The sequence below is a fragment of the Saccopteryx bilineata genome, chromosome 7 (assembly GCF_036850765.1).
Source record: "Saccopteryx bilineata isolate mSacBil1 chromosome 7, mSacBil1_pri_phased_curated, whole genome shotgun sequence".
Taxonomy (NCBI): domain Eukaryota; kingdom Metazoa; phylum Chordata; class Mammalia; order Chiroptera; family Emballonuridae; genus Saccopteryx; species Saccopteryx bilineata.
Genome location: NC_089496.1, coordinates 70,215,635 through 70,240,501, shown reverse-complemented (window position 1 = coordinate 70,240,501; position 24,867 = coordinate 70,215,635). Strand labels below are relative to the sequence as shown.

Sequence of the window (24,867 nt, the reverse complement as noted above, 5' to 3'; positions counted from 1 at the left end):
AATATTTGTACCTCTAAAAGTACAGGTGGTCTTTCTGTCCTCTTCGGGCCATAAAACTCCTCCAGAGACCCTTCTCCAGAGGTTTATATTTATAGGGGGTTTACTCTTGGTCACATACAAACTTGTAAGAATTTTTTATGAATTTATCTGAGTCAAACTGACGACAATTGCTGGGAGGCAAAATCTCAACGGATTGAGGAAATGCTCTGGAAATGGCATTTTCACCACTATTTTATCAGATGGAAGGGGGTTACGTGAAATTCACTGGCAATAGATTAGGGAGGTGGGAGAAAGCAAAGTGGGGAAATCTCTGGGATAAAAAGTAGACAAATGGGCCCTGGCCGGTTGGCTCAGCGGTAGAGCGTCGGCCTGGCGTGCGGGGGACTCGGGTTCGATTCCCAGCCAGGGCACATAGGAGAAGCGCCCATTTGCTTCTCCACCCCCCCCCCCTTCCTCTCTGTCTCTCTCTTCCCCTCCCGCAGCCAAGGCTCCATTGGAGCAAAGATGGCCCGGGCGCTGGGGATGGCTCCTTGGCCTCTGCCCCAGGCGCTAGAGTGGCTCTGGTCTCGGCAGAGCGACCCCCCGGAGGGGCAGAGCGTCGCCCCCTGGTGGGCGTGCCAGGTGGATCCCTGTCGGGCGCATGCGGGAGTCTGTCTGACTGTCTCTCCCCGTTTCCAGCTTCAGAGAAATTAAAAAAAAAAAAAAAAAGTAGACAAATGGGCACATCTTTTACATTTGTGGGTATAGGGTAGTTAGCAGTTAACAACTGACACTATAACAATAACAATGAGGGGTTTTGTGGTCTCTGCTGTTTAGCGGTGGTTGTTTTTTGAAGATCTGAAAAAAAGGAAATCGCTTTGATATTTCAAAGATATATTATAAAGTATGTTATTCTAGATACAAAGAAATACAACAGACAGGCTCAGTTAAGGTGAAGATTGACCTTTGTTAGGGAAAAATACCGATTTAGGACATGACTACTCACCATGGACCACTTTTAGTTTGAAACTTTTTTTTTTTTTTTTTTCTTACAGAGGCAGAGATAGACAGGGACAGACAGACAGGAACGGAGAGAGATGAGAAGCATCAATCATCAGTTTCTCGTTGCGCGTTGCTACTTCTTAGTTGTTCATTGATTGCTTTCTCACATGTGCCTTGACCGCGGGCCTTCAGCAGACCGAGTAACCCCCTGCTGGAGCCAGCGACCTTGGGTCTAAGCTGGTGAGCTCTTTGCTCAAGCCAGATGAGCCCGCGCTCAAGCTGGCGACCGTGGGGTCTCGAACCTGGGTCCTTCCTCATCCCAGTCCGACGCTCTATCCACTGCGCCACCACCTGGTCAGGCTAGTTTGAAACTTTTAATCTCAGACCATCCTATGTGGTTAGTGTAGATCTCTGAGTTTGTAAGGCTGTCATGTAGGCCTCCCCTGAGCTTGTCAGTTTTAAGATGTAACCCCTTTTCCATCCACACACCCCGAAGAGGGAATTGATGGTGGTCCTCACTTCTCAGAAGTTTGGTTTTTAGTCAGATAAGGAAACTCCAGAAGGCTTCTTTCTGTATCTGGTGAATCTCAAATGTCTTCAGCTTAAAATATTCTTTTTTTTTTTTTTTTTTTTTAAAGGTATATCTTTTTTTAATTTTTATTTATTTATTTTTATTTTTTACAGAGACAGAGAGTGAGTCAGAGAGAGGGATAGACAGGGACAGACAGGAATGGAGAGAGATGAGAAGCATCAATCATCAGCTTTTCATTGCGCGTTGCAACACCTTAGTTGTTCATCGATTGCTCTCTCACATGTGCCTTGACTGCGGGCCTTCAGCAGACCAAGTAACCCCTTGCTGGAGCCAGCGACCTTGGGTTCAAGCTGGTGGGCTTTCCCCTCAAACCAGATGAACCTGCACTCATGCTGGCGACCACAGGGTCTCGAACCCAGGTCCTCTGCATCCCAGTCCGATGCTCCATCCACTGCGCCACCACCTGATCAGGCTAAAATATTCTTTATATCAACTCTGGTATTCTGAGTGGGCCCTCATACTTCACAGCTTAGCAGTTGCTCAGTGAGTATTTTTGTATTTTATTTATTTATTATTATTATTATTATTATTTTTGTATTTTTCTGAAGTTGGAAACAGGGAGGCAGTCAGACAGACTCCCACATGCGCCTGACCGGGATCCACCTAGCATGCCCACCAGGGGGCGATGCTCTGCCCATCTGGGGCTTTGTTCTGTTGCATCCAGAGCCATTCTAGCGCCTGAGGCAGAGGCCATAGAGCCATCCTCAGCACCCGGGCAACTTTGCTCCAATGGAGCCTTGGCTGCAGGAGGGGAAGAGAGACGCAGAGAGGAAGGAAAGGGGGAGGGGTGGAGAAGCAGATGAGCGCTTCTCCTGTGTGCCCTGCCCGGGAATTGAACCCGGGACTCCTGCATGCCAGGCCGACGCTCTACCACTGAGCCAACCGGCCAGGGCTCAGTGAGTATTTTTGAATGAATGAACACAGTAGTGAGGCTGTTGCTGGATGGCATAGCATGTGGCACAGGGATTGGGGCAAGAGATAAAGGCCAAATTCCTCTCTCTGCTGAGGAAGTTGCCCCATATAGCCAAGCTGGGCTCCCTCTGGGCTCAGTGGCATATTTGAAATCCGGCAACCAACCTGTTCACCGGCAACTTTGTGAAAGTTCACCTGACATCTGCTAGGACTTGGGAGCCGACTTCTAAGAGGCTTTGAGGCTAGAACTACAAAGAAGTAGGTTTGGAGCAAGAAGTCAGGAATTTTAAGTCTGCAACTCAGTTCATTGAGAGGGTGACTTTTTCTAGAAAGAAATGGGAAAATGAATGTCTGACAAGTTTTCCTGGGGCTGCTGGCTTGAAAAGGGAGGTGGTAAGTAAGAGAAAGATGACAACCAGCTCTCAAACTGGGCTGGGAAAGGCTCCTAGATCCTAGAGGAGAGTTCTTCTGTCACCAGAGAGGGACTGGGCCTGGAGTGGGTGTGCCTCAGGCAGGCCAGTAGTGTCTGGGTTCTTGGCTTCATATAAGAAACATTTCACAGCCCTGGCCGGTTGGCTCAGTGGTAGAGCGTCGGCCTGGCGTGCAGAGATCCCGGGTTCGATTCCCGGCCAGGGCACACAGGAGAAGCGCCCATCTGCTTCTCTACCCCTCCCCCTCTCCTTCCTCTCTGTCTCTCTCTTCCCCTCCCGCAGCCAAGGCTCCATTGGAGCAAAAATGGCCCGGGCGATGGGGATGGCTCTGTGGCCTCTGCCTCAGGTGCTAGAGTGGTTCTGGCCGCAACATAGTGACGCCCCAGAGGGGCAGAGCATCGCCCCCTGGTGGGCAGAGCGTCGCCCCCTGGTGGGCGTGCCGGGTGGATCCTGGTCGGGCGCATGCGGGAGTCTGTCTGACTGTCTCTCCCCGTTTCCAGCTTCAGAAAAATGCAAAAAAAAAAAAAAAGAAAGAAAGAAAGATTTCACAACATGGGTTCAGGCAATTTTGAGAGCACATTTTTTTTTAATTTTTTATTTATTCATTTTAGAGAGGAGAGGGAGAGACAGAGAGAGAGAGAGAGAGAGATGAGGGGAGGAGCTGGAAGCATCAACTCCCATATGTGCCTTGACCAGGCAAGCACAGGGTTTCGAACCGGCAACCTCAGCGTTTCCAGGTTGACGCTTTATCCACTGCGCCACCACTGGCTTAGTTTTAAATTTTTTTACAGAGACAGAGAGTCAGAGAGAGGGATAGACAGGGACAGACAGGAATGGAGAGATAAGAAGCGTCAATCATTAGCTTTTCGTTGCGCGTTGCGACACCCTAGTTGTTCATTGATTGCTTTCTCATATGTGCCTTGACCGTGGGGCTACAGCAGACCGAGTAACCCCTTGCTTGAGCCAGTGACCTTGGGTCCAAGCCTGTGAGCTTTGCTCAAACCAGATGAGCCCGCGGGGTCTCGAACCTGGGTCTTCTGCATCCCAGTCTGACGCTCTATCCACTGCGCCACTGCCTGGTCAGGCTCATGGGGACTCTTTTTTTTCTTTTTTTAATTAATTTATTTATTCATTCATTTGAGAGAGAGAGAGAGAGAGAGAGAGAGAGAGAGAGAGAGAGAAGGGGGAGGAGCAGAAAGCATCAACTCCCATATGTGCCTTGACCAAACAAGTGCAGGGTTTTGAACCGGCGACCTCAGCATTCCAAGTCGACACTTTATCCACTGAGCCTCCACAGGTCAGGCCGCTCATGGGGACTCTTAATGTTTAGGACAAAGGAGGCAAAAGTACATGCCCGAGAAAAGGAGAGGCACAGGCATGCAGTAGCTTCCTTGAGTATTTTTATATATTTTCCAAAGGTGGGAATTTTAGGGATGTCTTGGAAGGATCTCAGTGGAATGCATATTTAACAGCTTTCTAGGTATGTCCTTCAATATGCTGATTCATCAAAAGTAGCTTATCCAGGGGTCAGGGTCATTTATTTTCAAAGAATGTCACCAAAGAGGAACTGGGACCAAGATAGGTCTCCCCCAGCAGGGTCTGGAATGTAATCACTTGCTCCTAAGAGCCCTTGGTTAAGGAAGGTAAGATCTTCCGGTTTATTATCTGGCTATAAATGACTCCACCAGTTTGTATAACTGTTTGTCTCAGTTTCCCCATTCCACTTGCCAAGAAATCTTCTTAGCTTCCTACTACCCTGCCTCACTTCCAGCTGGAGGGTGAGGAGTGGGGAGCAATTGGAGAGGCTGCTGCTGGTGGTGGGGTTAACTAGCGACAAACTCTCCTGGCCTGTATTTTACTGACACCTCTCTATCTTGCCCAGGCTGGGGCTCTTGCTTCAGATTTTCCTGTAGTCAATTTCCAAGAAGAAAGGACTTGATGTTCTTCCGGATATGGCCTTGTTCTGGATTCAGACATGAGATGGGTTGTCCAGATGTCCAGCTGGCCCAGTTAGAAATGCTTTGAGCAGAGCCCTACAAAAATAGATTTTTTTTTTTTTTTTTTTTTTTTACACAGAGAGAGAGTCAGAGAGGGGGATAGACAGGGACAGACAGATAGAAACGAAGTGAGATGAGAAGCATCAATCATGTTTTTCGTTGTGACACCTTAGTTGTTCATTGATTGCTTTCTCATATGTGCCTTGACTGCGGGCCTTCAGCAGATCCAGTAACCCCTTGCTCGAGCCACCGACCTTGGACTCATGCTGGTGAGCTTTTTGCTCAAACCAGATGAGCCTGCGCTCAAGCTGGCGACCTTGGGGTCTCGAACCTGGGTCTTCCGCATCGCAGTCCGACGCTCTGTCCACTGCGCCGCCGCCAGGTCAGGCCAAAAATAGATCATTTTAAGACATTTCTCCCATTTCCTTTCCACTCTGCAGAAAACCCAGTGCAGGTGTTGGCGTGTTTCTTTTCCACAGCAGGGGCAGGCTTCTAGAACCATCCTGGGCCAGTGAAGCAACTCTTCTCACTTCCATTAACATCTTGGGCAGGAAGAAAGGAGGTAAACTCTAAAAGAAGAAAATAAAGCCTGACCTGTGGTGGCGCAATGGATAAAGCATTGACCTGGAACACTGAGGTTGTCAGTTCGAAACCCTGGGCTTCCTGGTCAAGGCACATGTGGGATTTGATACTTCCTCCTCCTGCCCCTTTCTCTCTCTCTCTCTCTCTCTCCTCTCTAAAATGAATAAATAAAGTCTTAAACAATTTTTTAAAAAGAAAAAAAAAAAAGAAAAGAAAGGTGCCTGACTAGTAGTTTGGCAGAGGTTGGCAAGCAGGTAAGACGTAGAGCTGGGGCTTGAATTCAGGTCCCAGCTCTAAATTTTCCTGTGTAGCACCCAGCTTGTCTCAGAGGCAAACTGGGTGAGATAGATCAGGATTCTACTCAGTTGTGAATTGAAGACCGTTGGCTGATTGAGTGTCCAGCTTCAGGCTTCAGAGAAGGGGAAATTAGTTAGGGTGGGGGAAATTGCCGGAGAACTCAGAGAAGACAGTGGTTAATTGAAGCCCCAACTGAAGTAAGACACATTACATAAAGGAACCTCAGAGTCTGACCCACCTTCTTGGTTTAAGTGAGAAAACATTTCTGCGTTTTTCAACTGAAAGCGTATTTATTCCCCGGCACTGGCCCCTGGCCCTTGGCCTTTGGCTCATAAACAAAAGCGGGTTGTTTGGTCCTTGGACAGGGATGTTTGTTCACAGATCATCATGCGTGCTCAGAGCATTTGCTTTGGGAAAGAGGGCATGTGTTTGAAATGTGCTGCTATGCTGTTCTGCTCAAGCTCATTGAAGTCTGTGTTCACACGTGCTGTGGAGTGGAGGAGAAGAGGCTGACCTGGACCACCTCTTCTCTCCTCTTACGTTGAAGGAGTTGGACAGTGGTGACCGATAATTGTAAACCAGCGTCTTAGAGGTGCTGTTGACCTCAGAGATTACCTGTCCTCACTGCTACGCTCATACAGGGTCCTCCTGACACATTTGCTGAAATCCCGTCCATCACAAAAAGCACTCCCCCCCCCATTGCATACATAGGTGCAGTCATAGGACAGCACTTCCTTTTTTGTGTGTATAGTTGCTTTACTATCATCTCCACACCTTGTCCAATGGAGGGACAGTCATTTCATTGATTCCACAGATATTTTAGGGGTCCTTCCTTTATGCTGGGTACTATGCCTAGTTCTAGAGATCAGGAGCTCACTTGGTAGGGATGAGATAGATAACTAAGAGGCAATTTATTTATTTATTTATTTTTATTTTTGTTTTTCTCTGAAGCTGGAAACAGAGAGAGACAGTCAGACAGACTCCCGCATGCGCCCGACCGGGATCCACCTGGCACGCCCACCATGGGGCAACGCTCTGCCCACCAGGGGGCGATGCTCTGCCCATCCTGGGCGTCGCCATGTTGCAACCAGAGCCACTCTAGCACCTGAGGCAGAGGCCACAGAGCCATCCCCAGCGCCCGGGCCATTTTTGCTCCAATGGAGCCTTGGCTGCGGGAGGGGAAGAGAGAGACAGAGAGGAAGGAGAGGGGGAGGAGTGGAGAAGCAAATGAGTGCTTCTCCTGTGTGCCCTGGCTGGGAATCGAACCCAGGTCCTCCGCACGCTAGGCCGACGCTGTACCGCTGAACCAACCGGCCAGGGCCAAGAGGCAATTTATTTTAATAACATCACCATCCACTTAGTTGCCCATGCCGGAAACTAGGTGTTATCGTTGATCCCTCTCCTGCCTAACCCCTCACACCCTGTCTACCTTGCTAATTTTGTTGGCTCAACCTCTAAAATATGTCTGGTACTTATCCTTTGCTTTTCAACTCCATTTTGAAGGATGCTGCTATGATATACTATGGTATCTTTGTGTGTATGTCATTTTACACACGTGGGTTTCTGTAAAATGAATTCTTTTTTTTTTTTTAATTTTATTTTATTTTTTATTTATTTATTCATTTTCAAGAGGAGAGGGAGAGACAGCGAGAGAAGGGGGGGAGGAGCTGGAAGCATCAACTCCCATATGTGCCTTGACCAGGCAAGCCCAGGGTTTCGAACCAGCGACCTCAGCATTTCTAGGTCGATGCTTTATCCACTGTGCCACCACAGGTCAGGCTGTAAAATGAATTCTTATAAATGGAGTTGCTAGGTCTCATGGTCTCAGCACTTGTCACATTGTTGTTGTTTTTTTTAGCATTTGTCACTTAATTTTTTTTTTAAGTGAGAGGAAGGGAGATAGTGAGACAGATTCTCGCATGTGCCCTAACTGGGATTCATTCTGAAACCGCCATCTGGGGCTGGTGCTCGAATCAACTAGTTTTTTTTAGTGCTTGAAGCTGACTTGCTCGGACCAACTGAACTATCCTGAGCACCCAGGACCAATGCTCAGACCTATCGTGCCACTGGCTGCGGGAAGAGAAGAGGGAAAGAAGGGGGAGAGAAGCAGATGGTCACTTCTTTTGTGTGCCCTGACTGGAAATTGAACCTGGGATGTCTATACATTGGGATGATGCTCTATCCACTGAGCCAACTGGCCAGCCAATTTTTTTTATTAATTTGAGAGAGAGAGAGAGAGAGACATCAATTTGTTGTTCCACTTATTCATGCATTCACTGGTTATTTTTTTTTTTTTTTGCATATGTGTATGTGAAAGAGAGAGAGAGAGAAAGAGAGAGAGATGAGAATCATCAACTTGTAGTTGTGTCACTTTAGTTGATCATTCATTGCTTCTCATATGTGCCGTGAAGGGGGATGGGAGCTCAAGTGGAGCCAGTGACCCCTTGCTTAAGCCAGTGACCTTGGCCTCAAACCAGTGACTTTGGGTTTCATGCCAGCAACCTTTGGGCTCAAGCCAGTGACTCTGGGCTTAAGCCAGCAACCTTGGGCTTCATGCCAGCGACCTTTGGGCTCAAAGATCATGTTGATGATCCCACGCTCAAGCTGGTGACCTTGGGGTTTTGTACCTGGGACTTCAGTGTCCCAGGATGAGGCTCTATCCACTGCACCACCACTGGTCAGGCTCATTGGTTGATTCTTGTATGTGCCCTGATCAGGGATCAAACCAGCAACCTTGGCCTATGAGAAGGTTCTGACCAACTGAGGTACCTGGCCAGGCCTCAGCACTCGTCACTTTGACCAAGTGGCTCCCCGGAGAAGCTGAACCAATTTGCACTCCTTCCAACAATGCATGCCTAGGCCTGTTTCCCACAGCGTCGCACTAACAATGTGCTCCTAATTTGCTGCTTGCCAATTTGATGCGTGAAACATGGTACTCATTTACTTGCAATTTTCATTATTATTATGAATTAGATTTAGCTTTGTGAGCCTTACAAAAAAAACACCAAACAACTCAACACCAAACAACTCCATCTGATCTCGTCCCTGTCCAGTCTATTTAGAAGTGGGGCTTGGTCACCGGCAATCAGGATGCCGGGTGTGGCCATGCAGGAGGTGGAAGGTGCGGACCCCTGGGTGCCCGACTTCACTCCTAGCCGCGGAGCCCCGCCCCGAGTCCGCCTCCGGCCGGCCTGGGCGGAGCACGCGGGCCAGTGGGAGGCGCAGCGCTGCCTGATTTATTCCCTTCCAGGAGCAAGAGTGAGAACCCCGAGGTCTGCACCGCTGGATCACCCAGCATGTCCACCAGCATGCCTGGCCCCCGCCTGCTGGCCGCGCTCTGCGGCGCGCTGCTGTGTGCCTCTGGCCTCTTTGCTGCCTCCGGTGAGTGATCGCGCCGCCATCCCGCCCTCGCCCCTCTTCTCCGCTCCGAAGTTAGGCGCGGCGCCCTCCCTCCACCTACGTTGTTGACAAACTTGGGCAGAGAGCCACGGCAGGGCCGAGAGGCGACTTCCCCGGCTGCGCTCCCACCGGAGGCCGGGATGCGCTCCGCCTCTCCCGCTGTCTCTCCGCCCAGGAGTTTTGGCCCGTGGAAGAGGCTAGAGTATTGGGTGGTGGCTCGGGACGCTGGGTGACAGCCCCGCTGTCCCCGGAGAGGTGGCTTACACATAACAAAGGAATCCGCTGTGCAAGGCCTCTCTTTTCCCATCTGTAAAATGAGGCCATTAAACTGTGACCAACTCGCGGGCGCCTTCCCACTGTAAGTTTCTAGGTCTCTTGTACGGATCAGTGTCTTCTCCAATCAACTTTCCCTGCGAACTCCCAAACCCTGGCCGCTCGTTGGATCATTGGAGATTTCCGCCCGCGCTCTTCAGTGCCCTGTACAGAAGAGGAAGGAGGGCTGGGATGTGGGTGGGATGGAAAGGATCTAGATGGAGCCCAGGAGGGGGTTACGAGCCCGGAGAAGGGCTTGGAAAAGGGCCGCTTCCTGCTGCGGGAGGCTTCGGCTTCGGACTCCTCTTTCGCGGCCTTGGCCTGCTGCTGTATCTGCCTTGGTGTTCCTCCCCCGCCTCCAGCAGGCGGGTCCTTGGGGATGCCGCATCCCTTCACTGTGGAGTCACGCAGACCCCCTCCAGGCTGGGAAAAGGGGGAGGGTGGTGGCAAGGACTCTTCAGGCATGCCCTCCCCATCATTTTCCCATAGAAACGGGATTGACTGGAGCAAGAGAGAGAGGGGTGGATCCCGGTTGAAGCCTGGCTCCGGCATCCGGGACAGTCTGACCCCCCCCCCCCCCCCAACGGAAACCTTTAAGGGCACTCCAAGCTCCCACGCACTTGGGAGCTGTGGCTTTCCCCCGCAACCCTGAGAATACAGTTGAGTCTTGTCCCTTTCCAATTCCTCTCGGTCTCCACAGCCTGAGCCCTAGCAAAATGTGTCTGGGGAAATCTACCAAAAGGTGATTTAGTGTGTGTGGGGGGGTGGTATCCGGCTTTTCCTGGAGACTGCTCTGCCCAGGTGAGTCTGTCTCAGACCCTCCAGGTAGGGGACACCTTTCACTCTCCCCCCTCCCGCTGGACCACTTTGCCCTGGAGCAGTTTAGGAGAGGGCACTTTTGTGAGGGGGAGGAAGAGCAGTTGCACCTTGTTGAGACAGGAGCCCAGGACTCAGGCCATTTCCAAGCCTCTGTCTGTGGCCACGCCACCGCCACCAGGTCAGGGGAGGAGATTAACCTGCTATTTAAAGCCAGTGACTAATAGCTCTTTGGGAGCTGCCTAAGCTCCCAGGGCCTGTGCTGAGGTGGAGTTATGAGGGCTCCACTGCTCATTAACGGTATTCCCTTCCCTGGAGCCCAGGTCCGGCTGGCTCTCTGGACCAGGTGTCCCCAAACTACGACCCGCATGCGGCCCCCTGAGGCTATTTATCCGGCCCCCGCCGCACTTCCTTCCGGAAGGGGCACCTCTTTCATTGGTGGTCAGTGAGAGGAGCACTGTTTGTGGCGGCCCTCCAAAGGTCTGAGGGACAGTGAACTGGCCCTCTGTGTAAAAAGTTTGAGGACTCCTGCGGGGTTTCAGGAGGGCCCTCCAACCTGGCATGGCAAGACTGGGGGGAGGAAAAAAGATTTCTCATGTCTTACCCCAAACAGGTGTGAGGTCTAGGGCAGTCCTCTGGAGTGCCAAGGTCAAAAGCAGGCCTGGCTCACCCATTTTACCAGAACCAAGAGACTGTGCAATAGTGCACATCGATCACCCATCTGGGCCCCCAACCAGAGCTATGATGTCCTCCAGCCCTCCTCCCACCTCTGAAGTCCTCGTTCAGTCTTTCTTTCTTTCTTTCTTTCTTTCTTTCTTTCTTTCTTTCTTTCTTTCTTTCTTTTTTTTTTTTTTTTTTCTTTTCATTTTTCTGAAGCTGGAAATAGGGAGAGACAGTCAGACAGACTCCCGCATGCGCCCGACCGGGATCCACCCGGCACGCCCACCAGGGGCGAAGCTCTGCCCACCAGGGGGCGATGCTCTGCCCATCCTGGGCGTCGCCATGTTGCGACCAGAGCCACTCTAGCGCCTGGGGCAGAGGCCACAGAGCCATCCCCAGTGCCCGGGCCATCTTTGCTCCTATGGAGCCTTGGCTGCAGGAGGGGACGAGAGAGACAGAGAGGAAAGCGCGACGGAGGGGTGGAGAAGCAAATGGGCGCTTCTCCTGTGTGCCCTGGCCGGGAATCGAACCCGGGTCCTCCGCACGCTAGGCCGACGCTCTACCGCTGAGCCAACCGGCCAGGGCCTCTTTCTTTCTTTCTCTCTCTCTCTCTCTCTCTTTCTTTCTTTCTCTTTCTTTTCCTTCCTTCTTTCCTTCCTTCCTTCTTCTGTGAGAGGAGGGAAGATAGTGAGGCAGACTCCCACATGCACCCCAACTGGGATTCACCAGGCAACCCCATCTAGGGCTGATGCTCAAATACTGAGCTATTTTTAGTGCCTGAGGCTGACTTGCTTGGACCAACAGCGCTCTCCTCAGTGCTCAGGGTCACACTCAATTGAGCCACTGGCTGCAGGAGGGGAAGAGGGAGAGAAGGGGAAGAGGGAGGAGGAGAGAAGCAGTTGGTCGCTTCTTCCGTGTGTCCTGACCAGTAATTGAACCCGGATGTCCGTACACCTGGCCAACACTATTCACTGAGCCATTGGCCAGGGCCATCCAGTGTTTTTCAAATATGCCTGTCCTTTCACTCCTCTGTCCTCCGCTCCTTCTCCTGACTTCTTCTCTTACCAGGAGGCCTGGGACAGCCTCCCTGATGCTCCCCTGGTCCCCTACCTCTCCCTTTCCTGGCACTTTCCCACCCAGCAGCCAGAGGGCTCATCGTGTCACTACAAAAATGCTTTCCCACCCCGGGCGAGTCCATCCCCTCTCCGCAGATGATATATATATTTTTTTCAGAAATGAAACCAGGTCCTAATTCCCACCTGATGCATGGGAATCTCTGATTTGTTTTTTTCCCTGGTGGACCATGTGGGGAGGCTGAAGGAAAGTCAGTGTTAGGTCGGCCGAAGGAGGGACGCACAGACCTGATGAGTTATGGGAAGTTTTATTTATGCATCTGTAAAACAGATAGGCTGAGACACTAATGGCATCAGCTGAGAGCTATAGGAAGGGGATGTCTGATATAGGGATTGCTCCAGGCATTGGCTGGCATGGGGTTTTGTGCACCTGGGCATGCCCAGATTAGCATGTCCTGGTTTGTGGCCTTGGTTACAGACTGTCTCCCTATCCCAACCCTCAGGTCCTTCATGATGGCCTTGTCCCATGAACATTTCGGAGAACCTTCCCAGGATGGGGGAGGATGATTGCTTAAGGGGAGGGGAAGGTTAGGTGAGAGGAGTTTATGTTTTAAAGGGGCTCTGGATTTATTTATTTATTTGTTTGTTTGTTTATTTTAAAGGGGCTCTGGATTTAAAGGAGCCCTGAATCCAAACCTAACATCCACCAGCTCCTGGTCTGCAGGTTGAAGAGTTCTTGCTGTCTCTCCCAGTTCAGCCCCAGCCGACCTGTTTAGCTGTGTCTTACTGTGCTCCCCACATGCCATGCTCTCTGTCTTCTGCTCTTCTTTAGAATGCTCTTTCTTCATTCCCTAGCTCGGCACACTCCCACTCCGTCTTTTAGACCAGCTCACCTATCTCCTGCAAAACTGCAGTCTGCTTGGCAGAAACCACATCTCCAGTGGCCCCTTGTGCAGGCTTCTGTCAGAATTCATGGTGCCTGTCACCCCCTTTGTCTCCTCTGCCTCTTTCCCGTGACTTCTTGAGGCCTCAGCTACACCTGATTTCTCTGTCGTGGGGGCCCAGCCTGTACGTATGGGGTCGTTGGCCTCCCAAATATTTACTGCACGAACGAGTTGTTTCTGATTCCGAGCTGCCACTGCAGGTGACTTCTGTGACCCCAGTGAGTGTCTGAACGGGGGGACCTGCTTGTTGAGCCAGGATGACACCACCTACTGTCTCTGTCCCGAAGGCTTTGGAGGTCGTTTTTGCAATATGACAGAGAAAGGTACCTTCCCTGGGCTGCACTTGCCGTTCTCCACCTAGCTCCTAGTATAGCCCAGTCTGCTGCGTTGAACTGGTCTGTCCTGAAGTGGGCAGTGTCCCTAGCACCTGACCATTGTCAGCCAGCGTTTCTTTGGAAACTCCCGAGCCACTCGAGAAGCTGGGTGCTTCCTTTATTTGGGCTGATTCACCTACACACGACCCTGACCCTCCTGGCCCTCCGTGGTGCAAGGCTAGGTCAGGCTCCATCAGGCAGAGCGGGGGAGGGAGGGAGGGCTGGGGGAGGGAAGCGAGCAGTGGGCAGAGTTTGGGCGGAGAGTCCTTTTGGGCTAGGTCCAACTGCTGCTGTCTGTCTGTGTCTGTAGCTCCTGTCTGATTACCTGCCTCCTCCTACCCAGGTCCCTGTTTCCCAAATCCCTGTGACAATGATGCCGAGTGCGAGGTGTTTGATGACTCACACCGTGGGGATGTCTTCACACAGTACATCTGCAAGTGTCCTCAAGGCTACACGGGCATCCACTGTGAGACCAGTGAGTATCTGGGGGTGTCTGCTCCTGCGGGGCAGAGGGCGGACCCTGAGCCACAGTCCTGCCTGGCCATTTCTGGCCTTACTGTTCCCTGTGTCAGGGCCTCCTCTGCATATCCTGCGGGTGGGACAGCCTCAGGTAGGCCAGGGGGCAGGCTGGGGTTTTGTTGTTCCTCCCCTGGCTTCTTTCCCCTTGGCCTTCAGTCCTGGGACTGCAGGCCAGGCCTGATGTCCCTGTAGGAGAGTGAGGGGTGATGATGGCCCCTGAAGTCATAGAGTGCTATTTCCTGGGTCTCCATGTACGAGACAAGTAGCATCAGGATTAAGTCTTGGAATTTTTGTACTAAGAGTGAAAATAAACACATTTTTAATCTTTTGGGACCCCAGAGGTCAATAAATAAGGCTGGGCCTCAGAGTTTGACAGATCGTGGCCCATATGTGACCTGTGGCCTCCTTACAGAGGTCGGCGAGGAGGGAGAGGGTGGGGTGGTCAGAGGCCCGGCACGTACAGAGGAGCTGATTATCCACCTGCTACAGAATGGCCCTGGGTGGGTGCCCAGCTGACATGGACGGCCAGTGGCTCCACCTGTCCTCCCTCCCACCAAACCAGGACTCTTCTGAAAAGTCCACACCTAGGCCCAGGGATGGGGAAAGGGGTAGGACAGATTTCTGCAATCCTTTGGGTCTGTCACTGAGCATCTTGGGCAGGGGGCAAGCGGGTTTCCTCAGGCAGATGGGAAGATACTGGGAGGTTTGCTGACCCACAGAAGGCGGGAGAAAGCTGGGCCAGCTTTGTGGGAGGTGGGGCCCTGGGAGGGCGGTGAAGTGATGCCTGCGCCTCCCAGGCCGCACCAAGGGCGTGGGCCTCGGCCCTGGCCCAAGGCCCATGTGTTTGACATCCTGGGTGAGGAATGTAGGGGTGTGTGTGACTGGGGGACTCTCCAAGGCAGACAGCCCTGGGTGAGGCCAGGTGGGCCCGCTAATTACCATGCTGGAGCAGAGGTAACCATGGGTCTGCCCGAGTGGGAATTACCCACCTCCCCTCCTGAGCTTCTGGTCTGCTCTAGGCTGGTGGCACTTGGGACAGAAGCCAGAGGCGACCACAGAGGCAGAGCAGCCCCCCAGAGGGACCTTTGTGGTGCCTCTCTGTTATGTGCTGTGTTTCCTGGGCTCTACAGGCCCAAGGAGTGCATGTCTGAGCCCCCAAGGGTGTGGGCACATGGGGTGTGAGGACAGTCCAGACCGGGGTTCAGGTCTCTGTTCAGCCACTCTGGCGGCTCTGAGCTTGGCCGTGTGGCCTCACTTTGCAACTCACTCACCCTGCGTGACCTGGGGAGCTGCCGTGGGGTGACCTGACCCTCGGTTCTCTGATTGGCCGCCAGGAGAAGGGCTCACCTTGCTTGGCCACATTTGCTGGAGGTGATAGGGCCTTGGCCAGGGGCAGCCTGGCAGATGGCAAGGTCAGGACCAGCAGCTGGAAAGGTCAGGGGTCCAAGAGAAAACAGGATGGCCTTCACGCTCCACCCAGAAAACTCCTGCCATGTAGGATTCTAGAAAACTCCACACAGATTTGCATATTGATTTGCATATTGCTTTATGGTCAGCTTCTGCCATCTGAGGTGCCCCTTCCCCCAAAGCTGATCTGGGGATGCCAGGGACTTGGCTGGGGTTAGTGATCCTCCTGGCAGGCGACTCCAGCTGCCGTTCACGACCGCATCACGGGTATAGGCCTGGGTCCTGCCCCCACACTCTGCTGCCACTTTCTCCCTCACCTTGCACCTTTTCCTGGTACCTCTGTTTGGGCCTCATTGTGCCTTTGTGGCCTCTGCTCTGGGTCCTTGGCAGATGTCACACTGTCTTATTTTCTTGTCCTCTGGGTCCCACCTGCTTGGGTGGCCACCTGACTGCTCTCTCCCTTCCAGCAGTCTGCGCTTCGCCACTGGGCATGGAGACCAGTGCCATTGCCGACTGGCAGGTCACCGCCTCGTCCATGCACTTGGGCTTCATGGGTTTGCAGCGCTGGGCCCCTGAGCTGGCCCGTCTGCACCGCACGGGCTTGGTCAATGCCTGGACAGCCAGCAACTATGATAAGACTCCCTGGATTCAGGTGTGGAAGGGACAGCCCTGGCGTGGGTAGTGTAATGGGAGGGGGGAAGTGAGATGCACACAACTGCATTTGGAAGTCACCATGGGAGAGTTCACAATGGGGGTCCAGGTAGCAAGGTTCCTGTGAAGTGTCTATAAGTGGAGGCCAGCCTTGGGGGGCGGCCTAGGGGGCCTGGAGAGGGTGGTGGGATGAGGGGGAGCAGACCCCAGGCTGTGGATGGGCCACTTGCATGAGGCTGTCTTCATGTGTTTCCCAGAGCACTGGGCCCACAGCCCCGAGAGGGCGGCATGAGAGCCTCTTTCAATTGTCTTGCTTGCATTATCCCTTCTCTGGGTGGGGGCAGTGCAGGGCGTAGAAGGAACCTGATCTGTCCTCCCTACCCTGGGTCCAGGTGAACCTGATGAGGAAGATGCGGGTGACGGGTGTGGTAACCCAGGGCGCCAGCCGCGCAGGCAATGCCGAGTACGTGAAGATGTTCAAAGTAGCTTACAGCCTCGATGGAAAAAAGTTCCAGTTTCTCCAGACAGAAAGGGACCCAGGAGACAAGGTGAGGCCGTGTTGACCCTAAGGAAGGGCTGTGGTCGGCATCCCGGGGCTCCAGCATCGTTTGAAGGCCCCCAATGAGGAAGAGGGTATCGGTGTGATTGGCCATGAGATGGGTCTTCATTTCAGGTGTATCTCGGTCCCCAGAAATTGGGAAGCCCAGAATGTTCCCATGTTTTCCAGTTACAAGTAATGTCCCCACTTTATAGATGAGAGTAGTGAGACTTCAAAAGGTTCAGTGACCTGTGGAGGGCAGCTGTAGTGGTGGAGCTGGGAGGCAGTCCGAGCCTTCGGGGCCACCGTGGACACCGCGCAAGGATGTCATTATCAGGCGAGCACCATTCACATATGGACATCACATGTCTGTGGACTTCTGTCTATGGGCAAGTTATTATAATAAAGTGTCTTGAGAAAGGTGTGCCCTTTCCTAATTTGCACAGAGGCCCCCCTATAAATCGTGAAAGACGGGCTTATGCCCAGGCACCATGATGACCAGGGAAGGTGTAACAGGGGGAATCTGGGTTGTTGAGGCCTGTGAGGCGGCCAGGGAAATGACTGAGTCCCTGGTGGCTCTGCTAAGCGCCCCCTCCACCCTATAGGCCCGAAGAGGAAAGTGTGGCCACCCTAGGAAGGGGGACTGCCCACTGACCAGTCTTCCTCCCATCTACCTCTTCTTCCTAGATATTTATGGGTAACTTTAACAACAATGGCCTGAAGATCAACATGTTTGACTTCCCTCTGGAAGTGCAGTATGTGAGGCTGGTGCCCATTCTCTGCCACCGGGGCTGCACCCTGCGCTTTGAGCTCCTTGGCTGTGAGTTGAACGGTGAGTGCGGGACGCCCCTAGGGGACGGCCTCTCTCCTCACCCAGGCTGAACCGGGCGGGGTGGCGGGAAGGCCCAGGGACCTGGGCTCACACAGCAGACACATGCTCGAGGAGTCTCCTGGCCATCAGCAGTCCCACCCAGGTATTCTCTCTTTGCCGACCCATGGCATTCTAGTGGGTAGGGCACAAAAGAGACACCACTTCTGTTTTAAAAGTATTTTCATTTATTCTGATTGGTTTCTTGAGCTTCTAGACCATGCACCTTAGTCTGTTTTGCAAATGTTGGCTCCATGAGAGCAGGGAGTTCATTTGATTTGTTCCCTGCTGCATTCCCTCAGTGCCTGGGACGGCGCCTGGACAAATATTTGATGAATGAGTGAGTGAATGAGGAAAGCGAGGCCCAGATAAATTATTTATTAAGGGCACACAGCTGGTAGGTATTAAAACTGGGTCTAGATCCCTGGGCATCTGATACCCACTTGTCCAGTACTTTACCCCAGCCCACCCCCTTCAGACTTACTGGTGTCTGCATGTAAGAGAAACACGAGCTTCTATGGTCATCGGGCTGGAGCTGGTGCTTCTTGCTGCCATTTCTAGAGAGTCTCAGATAGAGAAATGGAAGACCAGAAAAGGACAGGTTTCCTTTGAGCCGGAAAAATCCACCATTGGGGGGAGGTCAGGGTGCAGGGGTTGGGTTGACTAGCTTTATCTCAGCCCTGCTCAACTTTTAAGTAGCAGTTCCGTCTTTTTGCTACCACAGTGCCACCTGCTGGCCATTGGTGGAACAGTAGGGTTCATAAGGCAGATTGCAGAGCAGAGGTAGGTAGATCTCTGCCTTTCTCATTTTACCTGAGACCCACCTTTTGTGTCCCCTTTCCCCTCTGTGGCACTTCTTCCTGTTATCGCATTCCAGATACCACCCCATATCACTCAGAGCTGAGTTCCGAGTGCCTGGCTGGGTTCAGTCTTTTTTTTTTTTTACATTTATTCATTTTTTTAGAGAGAGGAGACACAGAGAGAGAAAGAGACAGAGAGAGGAAAGACATAGAAAGAACAAAGTGACAAGCAGGAAGCATCAACTCCCATATGTGCCTTGAACAGGCAAGCCTGGGGTTTCAAACCGGCGACCTCAGCATTCCAGGTTGACGCTTTTACCCACTACGCAACCACAGGTCAGGCAGTCTTTTTTTTTTTTTTTAATTATAAAATTAAGCCTGACCTGTGGTGGTGCAGTGGATAAAGCGTCGACCTGGAACGCTGAGGTCGCCAGTTCGAGACCCTGGGCTTGCCCCGCCAAGGCACATACAGGAAGCAACTACTACGAGTTTCTGCTTCCTGCTTCTCCCCCTCTCTCTCCTTTCTCTAAAAGTCAATAATAAATAAATAAGTAAATAAATAAAGTATAAACTTAAGTCAGTGTTCCCAGGCCCACTTCCCCTTTAAAAAAAAATTTGTTTTTTATTTAGACCAGTGGTTCTCAAAAATGTGTATTTCCGATGCTTTAGGCGACCGCTGTGTTTTGGTCGTTTGACCCCTGCTGGGGTTGTGACCCACAGGTTGAGAACCGCTGATTTAGACAATTAATTTTAATGGGGTGACATTGATTAATTAGGGTACATAGATTCAGAGACAACATCTCCAGGTCATTTTGACATTTGATTATGTTGTATACCCATCACCCAAAGTCATGAAGTCTTCCGTCACCTTCTATCTGATTTTCTTTGTGCCCCTTGCCTCCCACTCCCTTTTGAGCCTAATTGTTAAGCAGTTAAGCAGTTACGTTGGGAAGTTAAAGAACTGCCTTCTGGGTGAAAAAGGTGAAGGGACTAAGTTAGAGAAAACTCTCATAGAGGAGGACGCAGACAACAGTGTGGTGATTACCAGAGGGAAAGGGGGTGGGGGGGTAGGAGGGGGTAAAGGGGGGGGTCAATGGTGATAGAAGGAGACTTGACCTTGGGTATTAAGCAGACAATACAATATACAGATGATACATTATAGAATTGTACATTTGAAACCTATATAATTTTATTAACCAGTGTCACAACAATGCATTCAGTAAGAATTAAAACAACAACAAAAAAAGACTTTGTCTTCTGCTATAAGGAAATGTTGGCACTTGGTAAAGGAGAGAGACGGGTCTGGAGGTCCCTACTCTAGCTCCTGGCCTTGGAGTCCCTCCCTACCTGCTGTCATAGCCTGCAGCCCTTGGCTGTCAGAGTTGCCTGCATGGTCCTGTCTGTCCCAGCCAGCTCCCTGAGGCCAAGAGAGGGTGAGCCTGGCACGTTGGGAGGGAGACTGCCCCGCCCGCTTCCCTCAAGGTCTGGACCATCTCCTCGCCCCAGCAGACATTCCAGTCCTCTGACTTTCAAGGCCCAATGCCCCCACCCGCCTAGTTCCCCAAAGGGACAGACCGTTGTGGACGGGGGATTCAGCTGGATGGGAGACACACCCATTTCTCTTGTGGGAGTTTATTTCCTGCCTGTCCTCAACGATTCTGGCCACGTGAAGGTGCACATGACTAGGACAAAACAGCTGGCACATTCCTGAGAGTTTGAGGCAGGCCTGAGTGAAAGCAAGGCCTGCCGACGAGGCTGGCCCTCACAGGCCTAACGGCATGCCAACGGGTGAGTGTGGAGTCTGCTAGAGACTGGCAGAGGGGCTGCTGGGTGAGGATACAGGATCGTCCCTGAGCCCTGGAAGTCCTGCTCATCAATGGGTCGCCCCTAGGCAGGTCTTCACGGCATGGGGTGTGTGTGCGGATGGACGGTGGAGATGCCACAGTGTGGCGTAGTGATCAGGAATTTGTGTGTTTGATTTGGTATGGTGTTTGGCTCTCGGCCTCAGTTTTCTCATCTGTAAAATGGGATTGCTGCTAACTTTATTCAGGTTTTTGTGTGGTAGATAAATGACTGGAATAAGCACTGAATCAATGAGATGATTGTTATTCATGTTCTGGAAGGTAATCCCAGGATTTTGCAGTACTATAGGAGTGACATAGGAAGTGCTGTGAGTTCAGAGGAGGGACAAATCTTGCCCAAGTGAGGTAGTCATGGCAGGCTTCTTGGAAGAAGTGTCTTACAAGTCAGGCTTTGAAGGAGGGTGGAAAGTGGTGGATCAGGGCCTGCCCTGGCACAGAGGAGGAATGGTGGGTGATCTGTGAAGGGCAAGCTGGGTGTGGGTAGGAGCTGGCAGCAGTGGGCTGAGTGGGGGAGTGGGTGGGAGAGAATAGAATGTTTGGCTCGAAAAGGCAGAAGGAGCCTCTGCCTGTTGTCCAAGAGGATGCCAGGAGCAGGTTGGATCCTCAGTTCTTTCCCCATCATTGCCTTGTGCTCACAGCCCTGGGAGGTTGTGGATCCCAAATTTGAGTGACAGCCCCTCTTGTTGGCAGGATGCGACAAACCCTTGGGCCTGAAGGACAACACCATCTCCAACAAGCAGCTCACGGCCTCCAGCGTGCACAGGACCTGGGGCCTGCCTTCCTTCAACTGGTACCCCTTCTATGCACGGCTGGACAAGCAGGGCAAGTTCAATGCCTGGACTGCTGCAGAAAACTCCGCCTCTGAGTGGCTGCAGGTGGGCCAGGCCCCTCATGTGGGACTGGGTGGGGCTGCCGGGTCCTTAACCTCCTTGCAGCCCAGGCTTCTGCTTCCCAAGAGGGAATTTCTGAGAAGCCTTGTTTTTTTTGCTCTTTCTTCCTGCCATGTGCCCCACCTTCCTCCTGATCCTATAACTCCAGGGGGGCGTGCTAGAGAGCTCAGTGCTGCTTCCACTGAGGCGCTGGCCCTGGTGGAGAAAGGGTGTGTGCATGTGTATGTGTGTGTGTGTATGTGTGTGTGTGTATGTGTGTGTGTGCATGTGCGTGTGTGTATGTGTGTGTGTGTTGGGGGAGGGCAGCCTTCACCGGCTGCCACAGGGTAACAAGGCTGAGCCCGTGGACAGCAGCAGGGCAGGGTGGAGAAAGGACACCTTGAGAGGCACTTCCTGGCCTAAGCACAGAGCACGTGCTCTCTGACCCGGTGTCTGAGAACACCATGGCACAGCCCGTGGGTTTCACCGAAATTGGGAAACACGAGAGAGTCACACAACACCAGAGTGTCCTCCCATTTTACAGATCAGGAAACTGAGTCCTGACAGGGCGACGATTGGCCTGGGGTTCACTAGTTGGCAGTGAGTTGAGTTTACATTCTGGGCCTTAGGATGGCGTGTGGAGGGGCAGATAGCCGGCTCCCCAGGATGGACAGGTGGTCAGGGACCAGGGCAGAAGGTCTATTTCTGGGCCTTAAGGAACACATTAGCCTGTGGAGCTGGGTTCTGTGAGAGGCCCTGCAGGGGACCGCAGGGGCAGTTCATGCTGAGGGGTCTCAGGGTAGGGCCCAGGCTCTGGAACCTGACTCCGTTGCAGTGAATTGCCTCACCGTGTCTGACAGAGTAGGAGGTATTTATGCCCATTTTATAGATGAGGAAACAGAGGCTCTGCCAAGTGAAGTAGCTTTCCCCAAACTACAATTCATGTCTCAGTGTGTCTGCCTTTTCCCAGGTTACTGGAAAGGGTCCATGCAAAGAAAATGTGGTTGATTCCCCCCCCCCCTGTAGATCGACTTGGGCTCCCAGAAACAAGTGACTGGCATCATCACACAGGGGGCCCGAGACTTTGGCCACATCCAGTATGTGGCAGCCTACAAGGTGGCTCACAGTAATGACAGCACGAACTGGACTGAGTACAGGGAGCAGGGAGCCGCAGACAGCAAGGTGGGTGTCTGCCAGCAGCCTGCTCTCAGCACACCGTGGGTGCTCGCGAGTCCAGCCCGGGCTCTGAGGGGGGAGGGCTGGCTCGGGGCTCTGAGGGGGGAGGGCTGGCCCGGGGCTCTGAGGGGGGAGGGCTGGCCCGGGGCTCTGAGGGGGGAGGGCTGGCCCGGGGCTCTGAGTGGGGAGGGCTGGCTCGGGGCCTCCTGACACCCTGTCTGCCCCCAGGTTTTCCCAGGTAACCTGGACAACAATTCCCACAAGAAGAACGTGTTTGAGACGCCCTTCGTGGCTCGCTTTGTGCGTATCCTGCCCGTAGCCTGGCACAACCGGATCACCCTGCGAGTGGAGCTGCTGGGCTGTTAGCAGCCCCGGCTAAAGTGACCGGAACGGTCGGAGGCACCTGCCCCCTCCCTGGTCCTCCTGACCTTCTGTGGGCCTGCTGCCTTCTCCACGCACCCACCTCCTGATTGTCGTGCAGGCGGGGGTGGGGTGTTTCAGTCACCTCTCCCTCCTGCCATCCTCACCCCTCCCGGCCCACCTGCCCCTGGCGCCTGGACCTCACACCGTCCTGTTTTCTCCTCACACCTGGCGCTGTGGGAGTTGATCGAATAGGTCTGAGATGGACGGGGAAGAGCGAAGTTGGGGTGTGGGTTAGCTGCACCTCTCCCAATGTCCGGTTCTGGTCCAGTGTCCTCCGTAACCCACCTCCCACACGCCACATTCTCATGGCCCTGGAGGAAGGCCAGGAGTTGTCAGGCTGGAGATAGGTCTCTCAGCCCTCAGCTCCAAGTGTGATACTGCCACTCCAGATGCTGCCACCAAGCCCTCTGACATTTCCCCCTTATCTCCCTGGAGACTGTTGACCCTTGCGCTGAGCCTAGAAAGACAGAAGCGAGTTGGGGTGGGTCTGTAGAGAGATGGGAGGTGGTGGGTGGGCGTGGGGGACCCTGAGTGCACAGGCAGCTTCCAAAATATATTTATAATCACTCCTGGAGCTCTTGCTGTGTGGTTCGTGGTCATTGCGTTGAAATGGATTTTGTTCTGTGCTGGTTCCCCACCTTCCAGTCTGTCTTCCCAGAGCCCAGCGTTCTTACCACCTACCTGCCTGACTACAGAGAGCTTACCAGCTCGAGGAAGGAGGAGGCCATGGGAGGTCCCATGAGGGCCCAGGACTCTGCCAAGTGGGCACAGGGCCTTCTGGCTGAGCCCACTGGCTCCTGGGAGGCCATTGGCATATTCTCTCCATGACGGAGAAATACTCGAGGGGTCCCCGTCAGCCGTTCTCTAGGCAGAGGCTTCTGGGGGCCGTGCGGACCAGTGCCCTGGGGAGCTGAGGTACCAGGGGGGCTGGCTATAGAGGGACCAGCTAGCTGGAAAAAGGGTGAATGGAATCACTCTAGTGTTCGAAGCCTTGGGACACTGGAAGAATTTTCTGGAACAAACTTGGGGAGCCATGCTGGGATACACGTAGGTATCTCTGGATGGCAGATCTGGCCACATCTGGCCACACAGCTGCCAAAATGGAGGGTGTGGCTTTGTTGGAGCCTCACAAGGAAACATCTGGAAGTCCTTGCCAGGGCTTCTTGGCTGGGCAGAGACTGAATAAAAGGCCCAGGCCAAGGTCTCCAAATGAAGTGGGTTTGTGGGGCGCTCCACCCCTCACCTACGTGGTCTACTCCTTCCCGTTTCAGAGCTCTCCGCGGGGCTGCACGGGTTGGGTTTGGAGTCGGTCTTTCTGGATGGTTGCTGGCCACAGGACTCCCTCCAGGGAACGTTTCCTACCCCAGCCCTGCCCTGGCCTCTCCTGGAGACCGGCAGAGGGTGGGAGAAGCCCCTTTCCCCACATCTCTGCTCTGGGATGGCTCTGCCTCCCCTGTAACGAGCCACCTCCATGCTTGCTGGAACCCCGGGGGTTTCACTCCCATCTGTCAACTTGCCCGTATTTGCCGCATTGGATATTTTCTATGGGCCGGTCTCACTGGGTGACTGGCCATGTGGGCTGGTGGGCAGTAGTCACAGGGAGGCCCCCAGTCACGCTGGAATGGCCTAAGCCACCTTTCAGGCCCTTCTACCACTCATCTTTGCAGCCCTGGGTGGGGACCCTGGACTGGGGTCCCCTTATTCCTGACCCCTTCTGTCCTCTGCTTCTCTCCTCGACTAACAAATCACCTCCATGGGTCTACTTTTCCATTCCTGTCTGCGGATGCCAGAGCCAGCTCTGAGGCTGTGCCTGCTGGCCAGCCCTGCCTCGAGCTGGCACATTCAAACTCCCTTTGCTGTCACAAAACTGGCCTTCCCCCCCTGGCCGGTTGGCTCAGTGGTAGAGTGTTGGCCTGGCGTGCGGAAGTCCCGGGTTCGATTCCCGGCCAGGGCACACAGGAGAGGCGCCCATCTGCTTCTCCACCCTTCCCCTCTCCTTCCTCTCTGTCTCTCTCTTCCCCTCCCGCAGCCAAGGCTCCATTGGAGCAAAGATGGCCAGGGCGCTGGGGATGGCTCCTTGGCCTTTGCCCCAGGCACTAGAGTGGCTCTGGTCGCAACAGAGCGACACCCCGGATGGGCAGAGCACCGGCCCCTGGTGGGCATGCCGGGTGGATCCCGGTCAGGCGCATGCGGGAGTCTGTCTGACTGCCTCCCCATTTCCAGCTTCGGAAATTACAAAAAACAAACAAAACAAAAACAAAAACAAAACTGGCCTTCTCCGCTGTCCATCCCTCTCCCTACGCCTGTGGCTGTCAGCACTGGGGCCTGTTGACCTGCCTGTCCCAGGAGTCCAGCCTCCTGGTCCTGGGTTAAATATAGTGGAG

General features: G+C 53.1%; 1 protein-coding gene across 2 annotated transcripts; it reads left to right on the top strand.

Annotated features, from left to right (window-relative positions):
- The first annotated feature begins 9,018 nt into the window (after window positions 1–9,018).
- MFGE8 (milk fat globule EGF and factor V/VIII domain containing) lies at window positions 9,019–23,051 on the top strand. Of its 2 annotated transcripts, none has more exons than XM_066239271.1 (9): window positions 9,019–9,173; window positions 13,197–13,319; window positions 13,714–13,845; window positions 15,767–15,948; window positions 16,340–16,495; window positions 17,173–17,317; window positions 20,706–20,890; window positions 21,911–22,066; window positions 22,289–23,051. In XM_066239271.1, the coding sequence occupies exons 1-9, from the start codon at window positions 9,089–9,091 to the stop codon at window positions 22,424–22,426; spliced, it is 1,302 nt and encodes a 433-aa protein (XP_066095368.1). In that variant the 5' UTR covers window positions 9,019–9,088; the 3' UTR covers window positions 22,427–23,051. The 2 variants fall into 2 exon arrangements, with proteins under 2 accessions (XP_066095368.1, XP_066095367.1); XM_066239270.1 differs by having other exon boundaries at window positions 15,764–15,948.
- Window positions 23,052–24,867: the final 1,816 nt, after the last annotated feature.